Genomic DNA, 21,631 nt, shown 5'->3' with positions numbered 1-21,631 from the left:
GGAACCATGAAAAAAAATTGTGGAGAACAGGAATATTAATGTAGCATTTCTACCTATATCTGCAAGGTCACTATGGAAAAGAAACAGAATTATAACATGTAATAAAACATTTGCATTTCTTTTTTTATGGTAATGGGGATGAACCCAGGGGCAATCTTCCTCTGAGCAATACTGCTAGTCCTGTTTTATTTTATTTTATTTTTACTTTGAAACAAGCTCTTGCTAAATTGCCGAGAGCCTCACTAAATTGCTAAGTCTAATCTCAAACTTGTGATCCTCTTGTCTCAGCCTCCAAAGTACTGGGATTACATGTGTGTTCTACCATGCTTGGCTTATAAAAAATTTTTGAACAGATTAGACTCATTAAATCACAACAACAACAAAGACTTTTTTTTTTTATTGGTGCATTGTAGTCTTACAAACCTTCTTAAAATTTAGGAAACTAAGAGTACACAAAGAGGCTTTATGAATATCCTTTGCAACTTTCTCATACTAGGTCTCAGGGTGGACGAGGCAGCCTGAAGGTTCCTTAAAGTGCTGCTGTGCTATTGTTTTACTGCAGCTGTGCGTACAGATGGCTGCAGTGTCATAGCAGGGAAGCAAACAACCACCATAAAGAGGCCCCTAGAAAAGCATTTTTGTATTAGGATGAACAGAATAGATTTGGTAGGGCAGCTTCTGCTACTGTCGGTGTTCCCGGAACAGTTGACTCTCGCTAGGCCCTACTCAACAGAAGAACCACGTGGGTGTTTTAGATATCACAGGGCGCTTTGCTGGAGTTTGTAAAGAGGGCTCTTGATTGAGAGCAGGAGAAATCTTTTGCCAAGACACTTTGAGGAACGCCAAGATTGCAAACAGTGTGTCACGATTTAATGGATGGTTTTGCATTAGGAGGTATTAACTGGTCCTGGCACATTATCTGTAGGCCCTTTGGCTCCCAGGAACGTAGCATACCACCTTTTGCCATCATAACTGGCTCCCTTCCCAACTCTAAACTTCTCATTCCTCAGGAACAAACTAAAGAGAGCAGAAGTAGAAAGAAAAGAAAAAAAGATTCATTTGGGTTCTAAAGGCCAAAATCCAAAACTAAAACTAAGGCAATGGATGCACAATGCTCTGAAAAGTTAAGGCATTAAATGTGGGCAAAATGAGACCTTCTCTTTATTATCCCTAAAAAGTCAGAATCAGAGTTTGGCTTCCACTTGATGAACTATTCAAATGGTGCTTGCAGAAGACCCCACAATCTATTAGTCAAGTGTCCTAACCTCTCAAGCAAGAATATAACTAAGCTGGCTGAGGCAGGAAAAAAGGAAAACCTGTTTCTCCCCTTAAGAGACCAGTAGAACAGTGGAAGGAGATTGAGGGAGGGACAGGGGAAGGGGAAAAAAGAGACTTGATGAAAGAAACAGTTCAAATCATGTAAAGTCCATCCATATGAAGGTATCGCTTTCAATCTCATGAACGTGTGCATGTGTGTAGCGGGGGAGTGTTGGGGTGCAGAGGAAACACATCAGTGCTGGGTGCATGTATGTTTGTATCACTTTGAATGTCACTATGATGTGTAATTACAATGCAGTAATAAAAGTATATTAAAAAAGCTTTCATCTGACTTTCACCTCTTATTTCACTAATTAAAGCCAGTTTCCTCAGCAGAAACGGAGGTGAGCAAGCCATTTTCCTGTGCACTGTAACACCTAATGATAACCACAGCTTACCATCACCCCTGAGGCCATTACGCTCCCAGGCAGGGCCTGAGCTCTTTCTCCCCACAGCAACTCACATGCATCTCATCAACCTCTGCCACAGTCCTAGCTTACAATGGAGACCTCAGGTTCAGAGATATTAAGTAGCTCATCAATGCTGATATCACTAATATTAGTAAAATAGGAATTTGAATCCTTGCCCATGATGCAGAAGTACAAATCCAAATATATACATATATATATATATATATATATATATATATATATATATATATATATACAGCAGAAAGAAAAAGCAGATGGCTCGTACAAGGGGAAATAACGTGAAATAACTAGAAGTAAATATGGTTAAGTGTTCTTCTGGAGTGGTGGGTATGTCTGTAACCCCAGTACTTGGGAGGCTGAGACAGGAGGATTACAGGTTCAAGGACAACCTCAACAATTTGACTCTGAGCAACTAAGTAAGAACCTGTTTCAAAATTAAAACAAATAAAATAAAATAGGTCTGGGAATCTAACTCAGAGATAAAACACCCCTGGATTTAATTCCCAGTGCCAAAACAAAAGAAAACAAAAGGCATTATAAGTAAATATGGTAAGTATTCTATCGATTTAGAATGAAAGAAAAGTTCAGAAAACAACAAAGATCTAAAATGGACATAAAGTAAAACTCCTTAACATGAAATCTTCCAAACATATAATAAGAGTTAGGGTATGACTGACAAATGGCAGGGATTTCCAACCCAAAGACATATGTTTTCTGAATGAAAATAGGCATTAGGATAGTCAGTTTGTCTGGCTTAGATTTTAAAGCACATAAATATGACCACAATTTTTTTTCTTGTGCAAGGGAAAAACTATGTAGATATATAATCAACTTATAATCACACCATGATCTGTTTCCATTAATTATTTTCAAGGGCTAAAATCTCTTTAAGGGGAAAATTAATTAATGCAAGAATCTGGAGTAGATTACTACCAGCCTAATGAAATTTCAACAACTACTTATCTTCCCTCTTAAAAACCCTTAATAGATAACACATAGTTCCTGTAATAATAGCTAACCTTTACTGGGCAAATATGATGTGTCAGGTACCATGTGAAGTGTTTTACTATAATTATCTCAATTAATATGATACAAAGAGAGTATATTAACAAATATTACATAATATAAAGTTGTGACAAAAGTGACTGATTCATACGTTAACATATAATAAATTGTATGATTATATAAAATATATTATAATGCAAAAAAGTTAAAAGGCAACAAAATGTCCATTTATTTGTTTAAAATATAACAATCTTTCACTTTCCCAATATGCCATCTCTAAATTAATTGTCTTGAACATATTTGCTCTGAGCAGTCAACATCATAATGAAAGAGAGCAGAATCAGGTATATCTAAAATAATTAGATTTTTTCTGTTTTTCTAGTGAATTCTCAATCTGCACCAACATAAAGAACCATAAAGAACACTTTAAAGTTTACTTTTACCATGCCCAGTTTTCATATATTACTTTCAAATAAAGAAACCTCCCTTCAAATATAACTCAATGGATTTCAGTGATAGTTGGAATTTATGTGTCCACTGGTTAGGCTAGAATCCGTGTTATTCAACAAAGCATTTGATAATCTAGGTATTGCTGTGCTGGTTTGATTTTTTTTTTTAGATGTGATTAACATCTTCAAAGAGTGACTTGGAAGTGAAGGAGATTATCTCTGATAATGTGGGTGGGTCTGATCCAATCAGCTCAAAAACACTAAGAGCAGAACTGAGGTTTTCCTGAGAAAGAAGAAATTCAGCCTGTGGAATGGAGCTTCAGGTGTTTCAGCCCCTGGCCAGCCGAGAAGCTAAGAGCCTTGGTGCCATCTTCATTTTCCCCTTCATCTCACCCCTGGCATTCGTTCCATCACCACTTCCTGTCCACTCTTTTAATGCCGTCTTTGTCCAGAACTTTACTGAATCTTCAGAAAACACACTTAGTCCGAGCTAGTCCAACTGCTTTGGTTATTTCCATTCTGCACTTCGCTGTCTACACACTCACCCTGCCCCTTGCTAAACTCCAACTTTAACAGCTCCGATTGCCCCAGGGGAAAGGAGCATATCTTACCATTTTTGTATAACCAAGCATTTACCAAAATATCAGACACATAGTAAATGTCGAGTAAGTATTTGAATAATTTGAAATTCTGTACTAGTAGAAGTCAGTCCTCCAGGGCACAAGAGACACAGAATCTCCTTAATTGGGCAAAGTCTTTGGGGGATATTGAAAATAAAGCCCAGCAAGAAACTCACTAGGAGGCCTACATGATTTTTTCTTTCTTTCTTTCTTTCTTTTTTTTTTTTTTTTTTGAGCTTGGAGGGTCTTAATTTCGGTCAGCGAAACAAATGGAGCCTCTCTCCAGAAAAATAATTTTACATACCATTTCAGAGGGTTCTTGAATTTCCTAAAATCCATCTGTCCAGAGACCTCTCCCCTATGCTCTATGAACACTAAGGTAATGACTCTGAATAGAATCAAATGTCAAGGGTTAAAATTTGATTTTAATTCCTTTTGGGTTTGGGTCCCATTTCCTTTCCTTTGTCTGGACCTTTTCTGGAGTATCCATACAACTGGGAAAGACTGGCTATAGTAATCACTAAAAATGACTCCACTATGAGCATACTCCCTTCTCAAGAAGGAAAGTATTTCCAAGGACACTGTTGGTCTGTTGTCAGTCACAATAATCCTCAGTGGATGGCAGGTACATGATATAACAATGCTTCCTACTAAAATAGCTCCTCTTTCACCTCTGGGGCCCTGTGTTTGCCTTTCAAGCTAGCTGCAAAGATGGGGAAATGGAAAAATCAGGGGAACGTAACTTAAGCTAGGTCACAAAGCAATTCATGGCACTGCTTAAAAGAAGCCCATACCTCCTGACGTCCAATCCAAACACTACTCAGAGACACGGCCACCTGCCCAGTATCCACCATGAAAAGCTGATGCATTAGGCTTGTCCAAGCCCTTGTGTGAAGTCATCCTGAAAATAAATCTTCACAGCTCCGAGAGCCAATATATAAACAAATGGGAAAACACTGCCCAGGGATATCAAAGACAAAGCTCAAACGGAGCTGAAAAGAGATGACAAGAGAGAACTAGGGAGGGAACAGGAACTGCAGGAGGGACTTGGATACTTTGGAAATGGAGACAAGAGCAGACACCTGACACGGGCCATACTGAGCTGTGTCATGGTATCTTAGGACGATATTTTTAGGCAACAGAGTCTGAGCTGTTTTTATTCCAAAATCACTTTCATCAAGAATTCACACATGTTAATAGGAGACAGGGAATGAGAAGCTTAGAAGTATTTTGTCAGTCAATCAATCACAAAAGCAATTATCAAGGAACTATTTCCATAAGGTAGCTGAGCTAGACATTGTACAGTCTAAATCGCCATTAAAGCATCTCTTATAGGGTCCCCATTCTTTAATATGGTTGGTTAGAACTATGTCAAACATTCAAATTATAAAAATCTTGGCCTCAATTAAGCATTTTCAGGAAGAACAGACATAAAACTACCTTGCTTTGTGTGGCAGAGCATTATAATGCAATCAAGAACAATGTAAAACCCCTCTAATTTCTCTATTGTTTTCAAACAATAAAACATAAGACTTCACTTCTTAATAATCTCTATCATTTGCAAAGGAAACTCCCATGGACTGAGTCCCTGGACATGTTCTTTGGATATGGCTTTATCAGTTTCCCCTTTTGTGCTAAAGCACATGTCTCCATATCCCTTTTTAGCATGTCATCTTCAGGAGGAAGGGCCAGGCCTCATTCGCTTCCAAATCTTCAAGACAGGACACAAGGTCTCGCCTGTATGGTGATCTCCAAGGATCATAAATGCTGACCACCCAGGCTGTTTTCTCAGTTGGAAGCCACACTTTCACTGACTATTCTGTTACATCACTTCCACCTCAAATAAGTAGGACATGCTGCAGAAAAGCATGATTAAAACAAACTCTGATGGTCCTGACGTCTACTGCTATGGTCTTAGCAATATCAGGTTCTTATAAAAAAAAATAAGCTCCAACAGGCAGGTACAATATTTTGACTATGTTAGTGCTTTTTAAAACTTTGCAAACACCATTTGTTGAACAGGCTATCTTTTTTCCAGTGTATGTTTTTGGCCCCTTTGTTAAAAATTAATTGGCTGTAAGTGTGTGGATTTGTTTCTGAGTCTTCTATTCTGCTCCACTGGTCTGTGAATCTGTTTTTGTGCCAGTACCATGCTGTTTTTATTACTATGGCTTTGTAGTATAAAGTCAGGTATTGTGATACCTCCTGTATGATTTTTGTTGATGTGAACTACTTTGGCTATTCTGGGTTTTTTGTTGTTCCAAACAAATTTTTTTTGAAGATTTAAAGAAGTTTATTAGAAAGATAGAAATACAGAAAATAGAAATACAGCCCCATGCCAAAATGGCACGGGGTGGGGGGTGTGACTCGAAATTAATACACCCGTTCCAAACAAACTTAAGGACTGATTTTACTATGTCTGTGAGAAATGTTCTTGTTAATTAATGGGAATTCTGCTGAATCTTTAGATCACTTTTAGAAGTATGGCTGTCTGGATGATATTTATTTTGTCTATCCATGAACATGGAAGATCTTTCCATCTTCTAAGGTCTTCAATTTCTTTTTTCAATGTTTTATAATTTTCCTGGTAGAGGTATTTTAATCCTTGGTTAAGTTTATTTCTAAATATTTTATTTTTTTAGGGAAATCCTGACTGGAAGTTTTTTCAGAATTTTTCAATAGATTTATGTTTGTAATATAGGGAAGCTTCTGATTTTTTAAGATTTATTTTGTATCCAGACACTTTGCTGAATTTGTTGATAAGTTCTATAGGCCTTTTGGTTGAGTTTGTTGGGTCTTCTAAGTATAGTATCATGTCATGTGCAAACAGTGAAAGCTTCTTCTTTTCCTATTTATTGATTTCCTTTTCTTGCCTAATTGTTCTGGCTGGAGCCTCAAGTACTATATTGAAAAGAAGTGGTAATAATGGACATCCTTGTCTTATTCCCGTTTTTAGGGGAAAGCCTATTCAATAAATGGTGTTGGCAAAACTATTTAATCATATATAGAAAAATGAAAATAAGTCTATTCAAGATGGATCAAAGACTTGGAAATTAGACCAGAGACCTTGAGGCTCCTTGAAGAAGGTGTAGGTCTAACATTGCAACACAGAGACACAAATAAAAACTTTCCCAACGAGACCCCAAAGGCACAAGAAACTAAAAGGTGAATCAATATATGAGATTGCATTAAACTGAAGAGCTTCTGTACAGGAAAGGATACTATCAAGAACCTCAACAAAGAGCGACAAGAATGGGAGAAGATTTTTGCCAACTATTCTTCTGATAGAGGACTAATATCTAGAATATACAAAAACTCAAGAAACTCAGCACTAAGAAAACAACCCAATTAAAAATGGGAAAGTGAATTAAATAGACACTTCCTAAAGGAAGAAATTCAAATGGCCAATAAATGCATGAAAATATGTTCAACATCATTAGCAATAAGAGAGATGCAAATCAAAACTACCCTGAGATTTCACTTAACTCCAACTAGAATGGCAATCATTCAAAACAGAAACAACAAAAAATGCTATTAAGGATGTGGAGAAGTGGGAACTCTAAAACATTGTTGGTGGGATTGCAAATTAGTGCAGCTACTTTGGAAAACAGTATGGAGAATCCTCAAAAGAATGGGAACAAATTTATCATATGATCCAGCAATACCACTTCTGAGCATCTACCCAAAAGAATGAAAACCAAAATACCAACCTAATGTATGTGTATATATGTTCATAGCTACCCAATTTACCATTGCCAAACTACGGAACCAGCCAAGATGTCCATCAACATATGAATGGATTACAAAACTGGGATATGTATACAATGGAATTTTACTCAGCCATGAAGAAAAACACAATTACATCATTTACAGAGAAATGGATGTAACTGGAGGACATTATGCTAAGTGAGATTAGTCAGTTACAAAACATAAGAAATTGGATGCTCTCCCTAATATGTGGAGGCTAGGGAGAAAATGGGTTATAGGAGGAACTCTAGATGAAGGAGACTCTATAGATGACCAAATAAGATGACCTAACTGAGGGGATGGGAGGGGGAAAAGAGGGAAATTCTCTAATGCACACGACGTACTTTAATAAACATGTCAGTGTCAAGCAATAAGCCAAACATGAGAAGGATGTGGGGGGGGATGGGATGGGGATTGGGTAAGGGATAATTGGGTGATGTGTGCATGTATGTCTCTACTATCTTGCATCCCATTAAGATGTATGACTACAATGCACCAATAAAAAAATTGGCAGCCAATACTTTTTTTTCTCATTTCTAAAAGTGGCCTTTCAAATGTGCTTTGGTTCAGCTCCTCAGAGAGACCTTTCCAGGGTATCTCACCTCAATAGACTTCCTTCAATGTCTGTATCAATTCCCTCATTGTTTCCTTGCTTAAATTTATGCTTCTTGCTTTTTATCTTTATGTTGCTGTTGGACTTCGTCAAGATCATGTGAATCTATGAGGGCAAAAATATGTCTGTCACAGACATGATGTTATCTGTGCATTTAACCTAGTGTCTGGCATAAAGTAGGTGCTCAATAAACATTCACTGAACAGAATAAATGGAAGTCTTTGAGACTGAACTTCTCAAATAATCTACTAGAAGACTAGTTTGACAAGATGCTCAGACGAAACAGATTGTTTTCCTTGTCTAATAACTTTGAACAATACCTAATGTTATCTTCCTGAAGGAATACTGACATATCTTCCTGAAGGAATATTGCCATAATAAGACTCTGAGAACTCTTGTAAGAAGGAAATTACTGAACACCACTTAACACAGTGTTTCCCAAACATATATAACAAAAATAACTTTAATAAAGAAATATCTAATAGTAGGCTATGGAGTGTACACTGAAGAACACACTTTGGGAAACAAATTTCAGCTAAATAGGACGTTGGGCCATCACTCAAAGATGATGGTAGATACTGTCCTATATTAATAAGACTAGAGACAGCTTTTCTAATGACTCAGGAAAGGAATAGAAGCTTATTATCATTCACTGGTCACTCTCTTAGACAACTTTTTCCAAGTTCTCCAAGTGCAGATTCTCTGCCCTTCTTAAATAACTCCTTTAACCTGGTAGAATTCAAAATGCTCACTTAACATAATGTTCTCCAAGTCTTTCCATTTTCCTGCAAATTATATAATTTTGTTCTTCTTTATTGGTGAGTAGAATTCCACTGTGTGTATTTCCCATGATTTTGTAATCTATTCATCTGTTGATGGACACCTAGGTTGGTTCTATATTGTAAACTGTGATGCTCTGAAAATGGGAATGCATATATTATGGTAGTTCTCTGATTTCTGCCCCTTTGGAAAGATACTCAGGAGTGGTATAGCTGAATCATATGGTGGGTACATTCCCAGTTTTCCACACTGATCTCTGTAACAGTTGAACTAATTTGCAATCCTACCAATAGTATAGCAGAGTTTCTATTTCCCCACATCCTCACCAACATTTATTGTTTTTTGGCTTCTTAATGACTTCCATTCTGATTGGAGTTAGATGGAATCTCAGTGTAGTTTTGATTGGCATCTCCCTGGTTGTGAATGATGTTAAACATTTTTTATATATCTATTGGCTATTTGTATATCTTGTTATAAAGTGTCTATTCAATTGAATTGCCCATTTCTTGATTGTTTTTTGGGTTTTTTTCTAATGTAAAGTCTTTTAAGTATTTTGTAAATTCTAGATATTAACCAGTCTCAGAAAGAGAAGGGTCATATGTTTTCTCTAATATGCACAAACTAGAGAGTAATTGGGATATCAGAGGGACTCCAGATAATGGAGAAAAAACCTCAGTGGAGTCAGGGAAGTGCTCTAAGGAATGGGGTAGGAGAGACTGAGGTTCATTATTGGAAATACTACCATGACACTGTGTACATGTGTGAATATACCAACATCAATCTCAGTACTCTGTATTGAGAAGGGGGAAGTAAGGGGGCACCAAGTGCCGTGTGCACATGTCAACATAATTTACATTATAATGTGAAACTATAATGCATCAAAAAGAGCATATTAAAATAAATAAATATGAATAAATAACATGCATTTCTATAATTTTAATAAATACTATAAAATCTAAAAAATGTGCTCTCAAAGCAAAGCTGGCATTATATTGGGCCTACATAAAAGAGAAACCTCTAGGCAACTTATTTAAAGTCCAAATCAGTGGTATTGGCCAAGGGTTAGATTTAACATTATTTCCTTAAACAACTATTTATGAGCATCACTATTTTTAAAAAAAAGTGTTTGTGTTAAAAAAAAAAAAAAGTATCTTCCGCCGGGCGTGGTGGCGCACGCTTGTAATCCCCATGCTTGGGAGGCGGAGACAGGAGGATCGCGCTGGTTCGGAGCCAGCCGCGCTGGCTTAAGAGACCCTGTTTCCAAATAAAAATATAAAATAGGTCTGGGAGTGTAGCCCAGAGGTAGAAGGGCTTCCAGGAACCCCAGTACCACACACACACAAAAAAAGTATCTTCCTGTGCCTCTCTTGAAAGTAGTTCTTCTTAGTTGAGGCAGCAGGTTGTCCAGGTGTGTATAGTGATGATTTAAAAGTATGATGATGATACATATATACCTGGATATTTGTCACCGACAACTTTTAAAAGTACAGAACTTTGTGACTGTGTTAAAATTGTTTTGAGCTATTAGAACATCACCCCTACAACATCATGTTCACCTACTTCCATTCCAACATGGTTTCTTCACTGTGAGAGGAAGGAGCAGCTATTTCATTTAGAGATGGTATGTCTGTGATACGTGCCTATTACTAATATCCCACTAGTAGTCGGAGTAGTTTTAACGTATTCCTAAGCAGAAACAAGAGAGAAAAATGGAAAGAGCGTGCAAAGCTTAGTGAGGCACCTGGTTCTGTGGCCACTCGTGCATGCCACTTGCCATTCGGACCATGACAGAAAACCACCGACAGAAAAAAGTGAGCCTCATTAGTCCTTCGGAAACATGCTTCCAGTTAGGGGAAATTTTTTATTTTCAAATTGCTCTTCACAAAGCAAGGTGAACCTATGTGGCATGTGCTGAAGTTGTTCACGGTTTTCAAAATAGAGAAAGAGGTGGTGGCTCTAAGCAGATTCCAAAAAATTGCCAGTGCCCCACGAAGAGAGTCGTATTAAATAAGTTGCTCTAGTTTAGCCAGAAGGCTACACAGGGCTCTCCTCTAAGTAAGAAATACAAATACAGTCACACGTTATTTCAAATGCTGCGCTTGGTTTCTAATAGCCTGTGCTGAGGTCACCAAAGTGAAAGTCATCAACCACGAGAATCAAAGGTCAATGTTTAACAAACATTTAACAAATCACACCCTGAGTTTGGGATTTGGTGCGGCTGTGAAATGGATGAACGATTTCTGTCACCTCTAGCTTTTGACTAGGCTTTCTTTTCATTCACTTTTTTAAAAGTCCATTTTGATAACGGGCTAGAGTTGAAGGAAACCTCCTGCTTATGGCACTTCCAAGGTGAAAATGAAAAATTCTGATAAAGCTCACAGCCTTGAGGAAGATTTCAAGTGGCTTATTGCCTTAGTTTTCTCTTATTTCACTCACTCATTATCAGATAGAATTGAAGGACAGATTCTGCCTTTGCTCTATAGGCTAAATTTTATTCTCAGTGGAGACCATCGCTGTTGAGTTGAGTATTCTATCCATTTATCTGTGCAGTCCTATTTCAAGGGACTGGAGAACTGCAGAGTGCATTCAGTGGAAGAAGCCTGTACATTGGCTGATGGGATGTGTGGGTGTGCATGCTTTATGCAAGAAATAAAGTTACTCTATGCATGCAATGAGCCAAATTATCCTCATTCTTTTGCAGGAGAGTTTTTTTCTTCTTTTTTATTGTTTGAATCATATCTAGCTGAGCTTTCAGGTTCCTCCTGGTTTTTGGTGGGGTCTCCTAGTTGTGAGAAAGGGCCACATGCCCATGGCTGGGGCATCACTTAGGAATTCTCTACCTCTTTTGATTTACACCAATCTATGGCTATGGGTGCTTTGTCCCTGGCCTGATTTCAAAATAGGACCCATAAAGCTGGCAATGCTAAGACCAAAATAATGTCATTTAGTGTCTAGGGGGAGGTTAAAAAGAGGATTAGAGGCAGGCAGGCAGGCAGGGTATATTAAACAAGTCCATGACTAACAGGGTGTGACAGAAAAGAGTTTTATTCTTTTCAACAAAACAATTCCCTAGGGCTGGGACCATTACTCCACTGTGCCTTTATCACCTTGGAATTTTTATGGTTATTTTTGATGAATTCACATTTTTGTAAAGGCTTTTTTGAAATGATGCCAGTTTTCAATTTTTAATTAAAGTCGTAAATAATCTTAATTCTGCCTTAAAAGGTTTATTGTTTCTTTCTCTTTTTTTATTGCTGCCAGGAAATATTTCAAATACCAAATCCTGATGTGAGTGAGAAATTAGAATCTCTCCAAGGTCTAGTAACAACACTGTACCATGTAAATATAACACACTGGTATATCAGTGCAAGATTTAGAAATGTGGACTGACTGATTCCAGTTTTATTAGCATCTGCTTCTCCTGGGAGTGACATTTCCGCTTTTTGTTAGATGGAACAATTTTCATCATTTTAATTTACACAAATTAATCCATCACAGATTCATAAAGGAGTTTTAAAACATAAAGGCACATTAAAAATCTAAAAAATAAAAACTGTAAACTTGTCACTATGAGCTGGACATTAAAAGTCAACCACCACGTTTAATTCTACCATTTTTAGAAAATAATGAATATCTAAAACATTTGAGAGAGAACATCTCATTTTATGTGAGACAAAATTAAGAAGGAACTGCATTTTTGACATGAAATTATAATACTGCTTCAAAGCATATCCTTGTTATCTGGATTGTTTGTTGAAGGCTGTCAGTAAATTGTTAATAAAATTATATTTTGTAGTCTCAAGGTCTATTTTTTCAATTAGCGTCTCAAGAATCTTACACAATTAAGAATACTCTTCCTTTATGTGGAGGCTGAAACACACCAAGTTTGAATGATAAAGCCCTTAACAATTTCTGAAAATATCCCATGTTATGTTTCTCTACCTGTCAACATAGGGCTTAATGTCTTGATATTAGACTAATATACTTACATGTCCATGACAATCCTTATACTCTAAAAAAGTACCTTACAATTTTATTAATACAGTTAGTATTACAAGTAAAACCTCACACATTTGGCACAATTTAGAGGCAGAGAATGGTCAAGCTTAGAGTGAAAATTTTCTCATCTAGGAATACTCTTTTTTTAAACAAATATAATTTACTACTTCAAACTTGTAAAATGCACATCAATAATAACAGAAACCATTATACAATGATTGTGTTGAAAGTACTCAGTGATATGTAACAATGGTGTGTTATTTTAAGAAGATTAAGCATCCTCCTTCCAATTTTACTTACATTATTAATGGACTTAGCAGTTCTTCTGTTTTTCTAAAATTCAAAACACATCCGATTAATGCCAGGTGATCAAAGATATAAACTTATTGGGATTCCAATTAAAGAGATTGAAATATATTTCTGGAGAAAAAAGTAAATAAGCTTAACAACTGATTTACAAGATTGGACTTGTATTAATGAAATATATCTGTTGACTCCTTTTAGCTGAATATTTTTAAAGTTATAGGGAAGAAGACAAGTTCTTTCCATATATGAGAACTTGACTGGCATTGTGCTGACACCTCTCAAGATAGAAAAAAAATCAAGAAACAAAAAGACTATGGAACATTTTCAAACACTGAGAGTTAAATCTCCATAAATCATGAAAGAAAGAATGCAAGATACCTAACTTGAAGCCATAGAGACCTGGACGCCTTTGCTATTGGGTTCAAATCACTCGAAATGGGCTTAGTCCTAAGCTGTCCTTCAATTAGTTAGAAAGGGCCCTTAAATGAATCAGGTATTCATCTCAGTACAAATGAAACACTCAAAAAGCCAATGTAGCTCAACACACTTTCTGCCATGGACAGAAGATACCAGTTTGTTCAAAACTTTGAAGACTCAGTTATTGAGAAACATCTTGAGATAAAGTAAGCTCCCTGTCTCTGGAGCCTAGTATGGCCAACCACTTGCTGGAGAGTGTGTCGTTGGGAGAGCAAGTCAGGGGATGGGCTTGATCTTTAACGTCTATTCCAAATCTGAGGTAGTACATTTTCTACAAACTCTGCAAAATGTATTAACTCCTCATGAATGTCAAAGGGACTATATTCAATTCCTTCTCCATAAATTCCATTCACTACATCTATCCAGAAACCTGCTTGTTCTATAAGCTGAAGATGACAAATGCGCTGTTTTCCTAGAGATTCACCTACCTTCATCATTAGAGCAAAAATGATTTTAGCCAAATAATGTTATATATTAAAAAAAAAAAAGCCCATTTCTGCCAGGCATGGTGGCACATGCTTGTAATCTCTGTGCTTGGGAGGCGGAGACAGGAGGATCATGCAGGTTTGAAGGCAGTCTCACTGGCTTAAGAGACCCTGTTTTCAAATATAAAAATAAAATAGGTTTGGGAGTGTAGCCTGGAGGTAGAAGGGTTTCCAGGAACCCAAGTACCACCAAAAAAAAAAAAAAAAAAAAAAAAAAAAAAAAGCCCATCTCTCCTGAAAGGGCCTTTTTGTTGTTGTTTTTTTTTTTTTTCTGTTGTTCTCAAATGGATTTTCTTTAACTACTTTTGTTTAGCCATAAATTTAGCCATTTAGCCCCATAAAAGCCTTTTGTTACTTCCTGGTTTAGGTACCGGTCACTCATTTTCTCTGATTCCTATTCTGCAAGCCTTCCCCAGATATTCTTATCTGGCTGTATCAGTCATGCAAACTATAGCCCTGTTCTTACTAAATGGATGATTCCCCTCCTCAAAGTGCCTAAAGCATGTTAAACTTAAGAAGTTTAAGAATTTCCCATGCCCCGCAGAAGCTCCAAGTACTGCAAGAATAATATAAATGTGCTTTTTCCGGATGGAAAATTATCTTTTCAAATTACCTTTTTCCTTGCTTGTTGATCTTTGGAAGAATGTGCCTTCACATGCTTTCTTAGGGAACTGGGATCTGTGTAGCGTTTGGTACATCCTGGAATTTGACAAGCATAAGGTTTCTAAATAAGAAAGAAAGAAAAACAGCTGCCGTTAAATCATAAAGGTAACTGAGGAAGGTCTTATTCAAAGACTATTCAGAGCATGAACTGTTACCAACTGATGGATGTGAGGTGCTGAGTAATACTCATGCATTTTAACTTAAAAGGCCCAGAAACTCTGCATCATGGGAAAGAGGGGAGTAAACTTTTAAGCAACAAAGAAATGTCCTATCCTTGATGATTTTTAAGAGATTGCTTTTGATTGTACTCTAACCACAAAACCTTTTGTGGCATTTTTAATGTGGAAATTATTAGTAAGCATCTCCAGTCATACTTACAGTTCTGTTTCCCTGAGAACAATCTTTGGTACTGTCAGAAACTAGTAAATACATATTCTTTAAAGGTTCAGGTAAAGAAGCTGTAGAAAGGTCCAGAAAAGACTGGGTATGTTTCAGAAGAAACCTGATTTAGAAAGAGAGAGAGGGAGAGAATTAAGAAGGAAAAAATTAGTGTAAAGTGAGAAAGGACAGTAGGTTTGCAACAATAAACACGTGAAAAGCCAGCCAGAGAAACATATATATTATTAGTTGCAGAGGAGTCCTGGGGCTGAGCCGGAGCTAAGTGAATGAGCCCTTGGCTGAGTACCATGAAAACACAAATTTGGGGTTTTTTCATTCTCTTGAGATATATGATGTATGGAACCTAAGGCCGAGTCTAGAATCAATTGTGTTTTTGTATCCCTGGTGCTTGGTATATAATAGTTAGAAATAAATGAATGAGAACACATCACATCCACTTGGATTTCAGCAGCATCACCTTTTCTTACTGTGACAAAATACTTATCAAGGGTTTTAAGACAACGATTCCTCTGTTGCAAGATAACCCCAAACCTGCTTATTCCAAGACTGAAAACAAAAATCACAGGATTAACTGTGTTTATAAGATGTATAACTGTCACTGATCTACTTAGCGTTAGCATCTCATCAGTTGAGATAGGAAAGCTGTGTCCATGTGATGTGAAATACAAAGAGGAGAACCAGAACCTTGCCTCTAAAACAGGATTTTTTGCTCTAAAAACTTGCTATCCAAGAGCTGGGCATAGTGGTGCACGCTTGTAATCCCAGCATTCAGGAGGCTGAGACTGGAGGATCATGGTTCTCAGCCTCAACTACTTAGCGAGGCCCTTTGCAACTCAGTGAGACCGTTTCAAAAGACTAAAAATTAGAGCTGGGTGTACAGCCTTGGAGGTACAGTGTCCCTGGGTTCTATCCCCAGTACTGCAAAAATAAATAAATAAATAAATAAATAAATAAATAAATAAATAAACTTGCTATCCTGACACACACTTCCTGTTTATACTGTACTCATGTACTTGTGTGTGTGTGTGTGTGTGTATGTGTGTGTGTGCACACAAATGCCTATAATGTTTGGATCAACATACATGTGGATTACATTACTGGCTTTGCTGGATCCAGTATTTGTAATTCTCTACTTTTTCATCATTTTTGATTCCATGATCAAGGGAAAATCATGAATACATAATTAATTTGACACACCAACTTGAATTCTGAGTTGCTATCTGCTGTGTTTGCTCACTCACTGACTGACTGAATAAATGGATCACCCAGCAGCTCTTATGCTTCCAAAATGAGCTGGATGCTGCGTTACCTACTAGGAATCTAACAATGAAAGAGACTCTTAATACCTCAATTTTTGCAAAATGGTGAGTCAATTATGAGCTAGTCACTCACCAAGAAGTCTCCATCTTGTAACCTGGGAATCTTTTCTGAGTTCACATGGCTCTCTGGAACTAGTCTTACCTACCCTGCCTTGACAACCGGCCATGTTTCACTGGAAGTCACATCATGACTATATAAATTCATGTTTGAGCATGAGAGGACAAGTTTCATGTAAAAAGGCTTTATGAATATTAACATGTAGAAATCAATGCCACTATGATTAAGTTTGGTAATGTCATTCTGCATTTAATTTTGAGATGCTCTTGGAGAAAGTTTGAATGACCAAGGGGCCTGGACTCTCTCTTAGCTGCTACCACCTGGGACCAATATGCTCAGATAGAAAATTCAGGGCCTAGACTCAGTAGTGCTATTGCCCCGATTATTTTATTTAAGATTAACTAAGCTTTAGGTAGTATGCTATACTCCATCAAAATATATATTTTATTGTTTTTCATCTGTAATGAATAATTACTTCTTTTGTTTAGATATTAGGATGTTAACAGAAAAATAAGTTAGTAAGATTTTTCAGGGTTAGAGTGATGAACTCAGGGCCAGGTATGGTGGCACACACTTGTAATCCCAGCATTTGGGAGGCAGAAAACGGAGGACTGCAGCTCACAGACAGTCTCAGCTACTTAGAAAGGCCCTTTGCAACTCAGTGAGATTCTGTTTCAAAAATAAAAAGAGAGTAAAAAATAGGACCAGGGGTGTAGCTCAGAGGTAGAATGCCCCTGGGTTCCATCCCCAGTATCTCAAAAGAAAAAAAAAAAAGAACTGTGAACTCAGTTATCTTTAGGGAAAAATTATTTTCCTATGAGTAAAGAATCCCCTTAGTTAAAAAAAGCACTTATCCAAACTTCTGATAGCATGTGTATAAGGAGTAACTAATGGAAAGAGAACAGGAACTTAAATTTAAATCATACTTTAAACAAATAAAATTTGTTTTCTTAAATCAGTGTTTAATTTCTATATGACTTTGAAAGAGCTTACCAATTTATTAAATACAGTAAAATTCAAATACAAGCTAGTTTGGGCCTTAAAGGAAAAAATGATACTTTTGAAAGATTTAATAAAATATTTATTTAAAAAAGAGTTAAGTTTTAAGATTACAAAAAATATCTGAGGTAGCTTTCCTCAAAAGTTTTAAAAAGGGATATATATTTTAAAATTCTGAAATGATTTTAGAAAATGCTCTTTGTTTGATTAGCTAAAATTAGCACCAACCAAAGAAGGGTATTGTAGAACTATAACACTTATGCTCACAATAGTTCTTTCAAACTACAGATAACTAGCTAGAGTAGAAGCAATTTTTTCTCAAGACAATCTTGTCTCATGAATGTTCATTCTTCCATGATAAAGTTTAATGACAAATTGGAAAATTTATTGGATTCGACCAGGACCATTTCAGACACAACAAAATAGGGCATTTTAACATAATTTATTCTCCTTTCCTCTTTCTGCACTGAAAATACTCCACCATTAACATTTATTCATTTAATATTCTATTCTATTGGTCCTAAAATTTACTGAATTCAACTAGAGCAGAAAGGGTTCATCCTATACATTGTTCTAGCTCTATTTCAAATATTTACTATCTGTATTTCAGATATACATCACATTTATGTATATTGGGAGATAATTCTGTTTAGAAAGGTTATGTGATATATAGCTAAAATGACTTCTATCAATATGACTAATAGAGACTAATATAGAATTTAATAAATATGTCAACTACACCATCAGAAGAATCTTAAATATGTATGAGAAGGTGTGTAGAAATAACAGTATCTTTTCAAAATTCAAACTCTGGTGTAGTTTAATAATAGGCATCAGAATGTTAACACTGAGAAAGTACTGTCATGAATACATTATTTGCAAGAACGTGGGATAAGAGATCTGTGATGTGTATAATACATTTATCTTGATGGCTTTGTTAAGTGAAGTAAATTGCATAGGTCTACCTGGTCTCCTGTAAGGAAAATGGCATCGAAGCCTGAGAAATGCAAAGGAGGGCTATCAACAGAATTGTAAAAATAGAAGACAAGGCTTACAAAGAAATGGCATTTTTGAAGGAGCGAAATGTAGGAATATAGCAGCATTCAGAGAGTTAAGGTTGTAACAATAAAAATCAATTGTTCTCATAGGGTTGGTGTCAAAGGACATATGGCTATTAACACAGAGGAAGTGCGATGATACTGAACCCTGGGGAGAGATTTGCTGTTTCTTTTTAGATAGCTGGAAGGTGAAAATACCCGGTGGTTTCTAAAGCGAAAGGCCAGATTCATTCTCAAAAACCACATCAGCTGCAAAGTTCTTGCACCAAGAAGAAAAGAACTAGGGTGAACAAACAGGAAACAGACACACACACACACACACACACACACACACACACACATACACACAGCCCACATTTCTAGCTGTAGCATATATCGCCTATTTTGGAATGTCTTGATATCTGAATATTTATTTGAATGCCCAGGCTCCAGCAGTCAGACTATACTAAAATCTATTACACGGCAGCCCATTGGCTGCTTCTATTTTGCACACTTCCCAAGAAGTTATAATAGTTATAATATTTAGGATAACCTGCATCTATTAAAAAAAGACAAACAAAAAACGTAGCAGCCAGACAGGGCCCCTTTTGGGCATCTGGCCAGATTCCACTGCTGCCCTTGGCATTGTCCCTGTAACCTGCAGATCATAAAGCAAACACTTTCACCATCCCACTGTCAAAGAAGCACTTCCTCACACCGGGGATGGAAGCTGCAAAGTTCCTACATCCTTACAGTGTCCAGATGTGTCCTCTGGTGCTTGGCGCGGTCGCTGGAGTTACTGAATGCCTTCTGACAGCCCGGATGCTGGCACAGATACGGCTTCTCGCCTGTGTGGCTCCGCAAATGAATCTTGAGATTTTCAAGTCTTGAAAAGGCCTTCTTGCAACCTTCGAACTGCAACAAAACAAAACAAAACAAATTTTGGGTTGTTGAGCAGGACCTTGAATGCTTGAGTCTTGAGGGGGATACTTATGGGGAGTGCTTAGGTTGTACTTAGCTTAAGACAATCAAATAAAAATCCCAACAGTAACAAATATTACATCTAAAAATATCCATATGTTTATGTGAACTGCATTTTTTCCACTCAATATACATGCCACTTTCCCTATCAGATTTGGGTCCCAAACTGATTTCTGTGATTACTTATGTCAGAGAAAATTTGCTATGAGCCATCTGGCTCAGTTAATAAAAATACAGTAATGTGTGTCTTAAAGATTTATTAAAAAACTAGCATACGTTTCCATTTCCAAATTGTTCTAAATTGAAGAAACTGGGAAGGAAGAAACTTTTTGCCAATGAATAAACTAACAACAAAAATCAGAATAATGTAGGAGAATACGGGGCAATTACACATATAAGTCCAAGACTAAAAGGCAAGTTATGACCAGAATCTTCCTTAACTATTCTTCTTTGGGATTTTTAACTCCTAAACAGAGTGACTGTATAAATATGCAGGGCAATGCCAACCTTCGTGAGATATAAGTCTTTAATATGCAATATGCATTTATTTATTTATTACTTATATTAGGGCACACTAGAAGAAGTCTGATAATTTTAAAAAAATGTACAAAAATACTCAAATCAAAAATGCTTTAGAATGTCTACCACAAGGTCAATACTTCTCATTGAGGAGGGAAGGTAAAGGACCTCCTCAATGAAAAAAAATTGGATTAAAAAATTCAAGATAATTAAGCCAAATGTTCAAGTCATTGATATTTTTCCTCTGTTTAGACAAGGACATTGCAACTATCACTTAAAGACTGGTGACACATTCTTTAGTAGGTACATAAGACAATATATTTAAACTAATTTACAATTTAATTTGATGTTAACTTTTTAAAACATTATAACCTCAAAATAGATGCTCAAATTAAAACCCTCACAATAGCCTTTAACATGCTTTTAAAAGGAACTAGATAATAGATCATTCATAAAATGCTAAATCATTTTCTACATGAAGTAAAAGCTTAAATTTTTTAAAAAATTTTTTATTTAAATTTTATTTTTATTTAAATTTTATTTTATTGTTTATTTAAATTTAATTTTAGTTTTTAGAAGTTTAGTTGGCCGTAGTGGCACATGCTTGTAATCCCAGTACTTGTGAGGCTGATACAGGAGGATCACAGGTTCACAGCCAGCCTCAGCTACTTCATGAGGCCCTCCACAACTTAGTGAGGCTCTGTTTCAAAATAAAACATAAAATTAGGGCCAAGGATGTAGCTTGGATATAGAATGACCCTGGAGTCACTTCCCAGTAACACACACACACACACACACACACACACACACACACACACATACACACACACACACGTTGTTACCCAATTCATAGAGATTAATTAATTTAAAGGTTAGAAATTTTGATGAATGTGTTATTGGTTTGTCAATAATCATTACTGACAGTAACATGTACTTACTATCTTGTGTAGAAAAAATATCAACTACTCTTATAGGGTAAAAGTAATTTTAATCTTTAAAGTGACAAGCTAATAAAGAAAATGTGTTAGTGAAATCCTATAAACAAAGCATAAAGGTAAGATGGAGATTTGTCTTTTAACTCTCCTTTTGGTGCTAAGCCCCAGAATATTTATATGACTTTGACAATTTTAGTTGTGTCTGAGTTCCCACCAAAAGGGAAAATTAGAAATATAAAGACACCTACCAACAAAGCGATATGTATTTAAAGCAAATAAAGAACCCTGACTTTTTAGAGAGAATGGAAAGGAGAGCATGGGATAGGAAAAAAAGCAAATGAAGAGGTAACACTGGGATGGTTTCCCTTAAAATTAGTGGAGATTATTTAGCCTTGCTGCAAAGATTTCATGAAAATCCATGGTTTTCTTTTTACAATAGATGGTGGACACTGTTCAAGAAGAAATGATCCAGAACTGGCTGGGTTTGGTGAG

The 21,631-nt window shown here is 36.5% G+C and overlaps 1 protein-coding gene across 1 annotated transcript in view; it reads right to left on the bottom strand.

Moving 5' to 3' along the window:
* GLIS3 (GLIS family zinc finger 3) overlaps positions 1-21,631 on the bottom strand; it is a gene marked incomplete at both ends in the record, with an annotated part of 470,092 nt that overhangs the window by 94,836 nt on the left and 353,625 nt on the right. Inside the window, 2 exons of the mRNA XM_080708663.1 lie at positions 14,843-14,953; positions 19,458-19,619. Coding sequence (XP_080564789.1) covers positions 14,843-14,953; positions 19,458-19,619 — 273 coding nt within the window. The remainder of the gene's footprint in view (positions 1-14,842; positions 14,954-19,457; positions 19,620-21,631) is intronic.

This window comes from Muscardinus avellanarius, assembly GCF_963383645.1.
Source record: "Muscardinus avellanarius genome assembly, chromosome: 13".
Lineage (NCBI taxonomy): Eukaryota > Metazoa > Chordata > Mammalia > Rodentia > Gliridae > Muscardinus > Muscardinus avellanarius.
The sequence above is the reverse complement of the archived record's forward strand: the minus strand, read 5'-3'. Positions and strand labels throughout refer to the sequence as shown.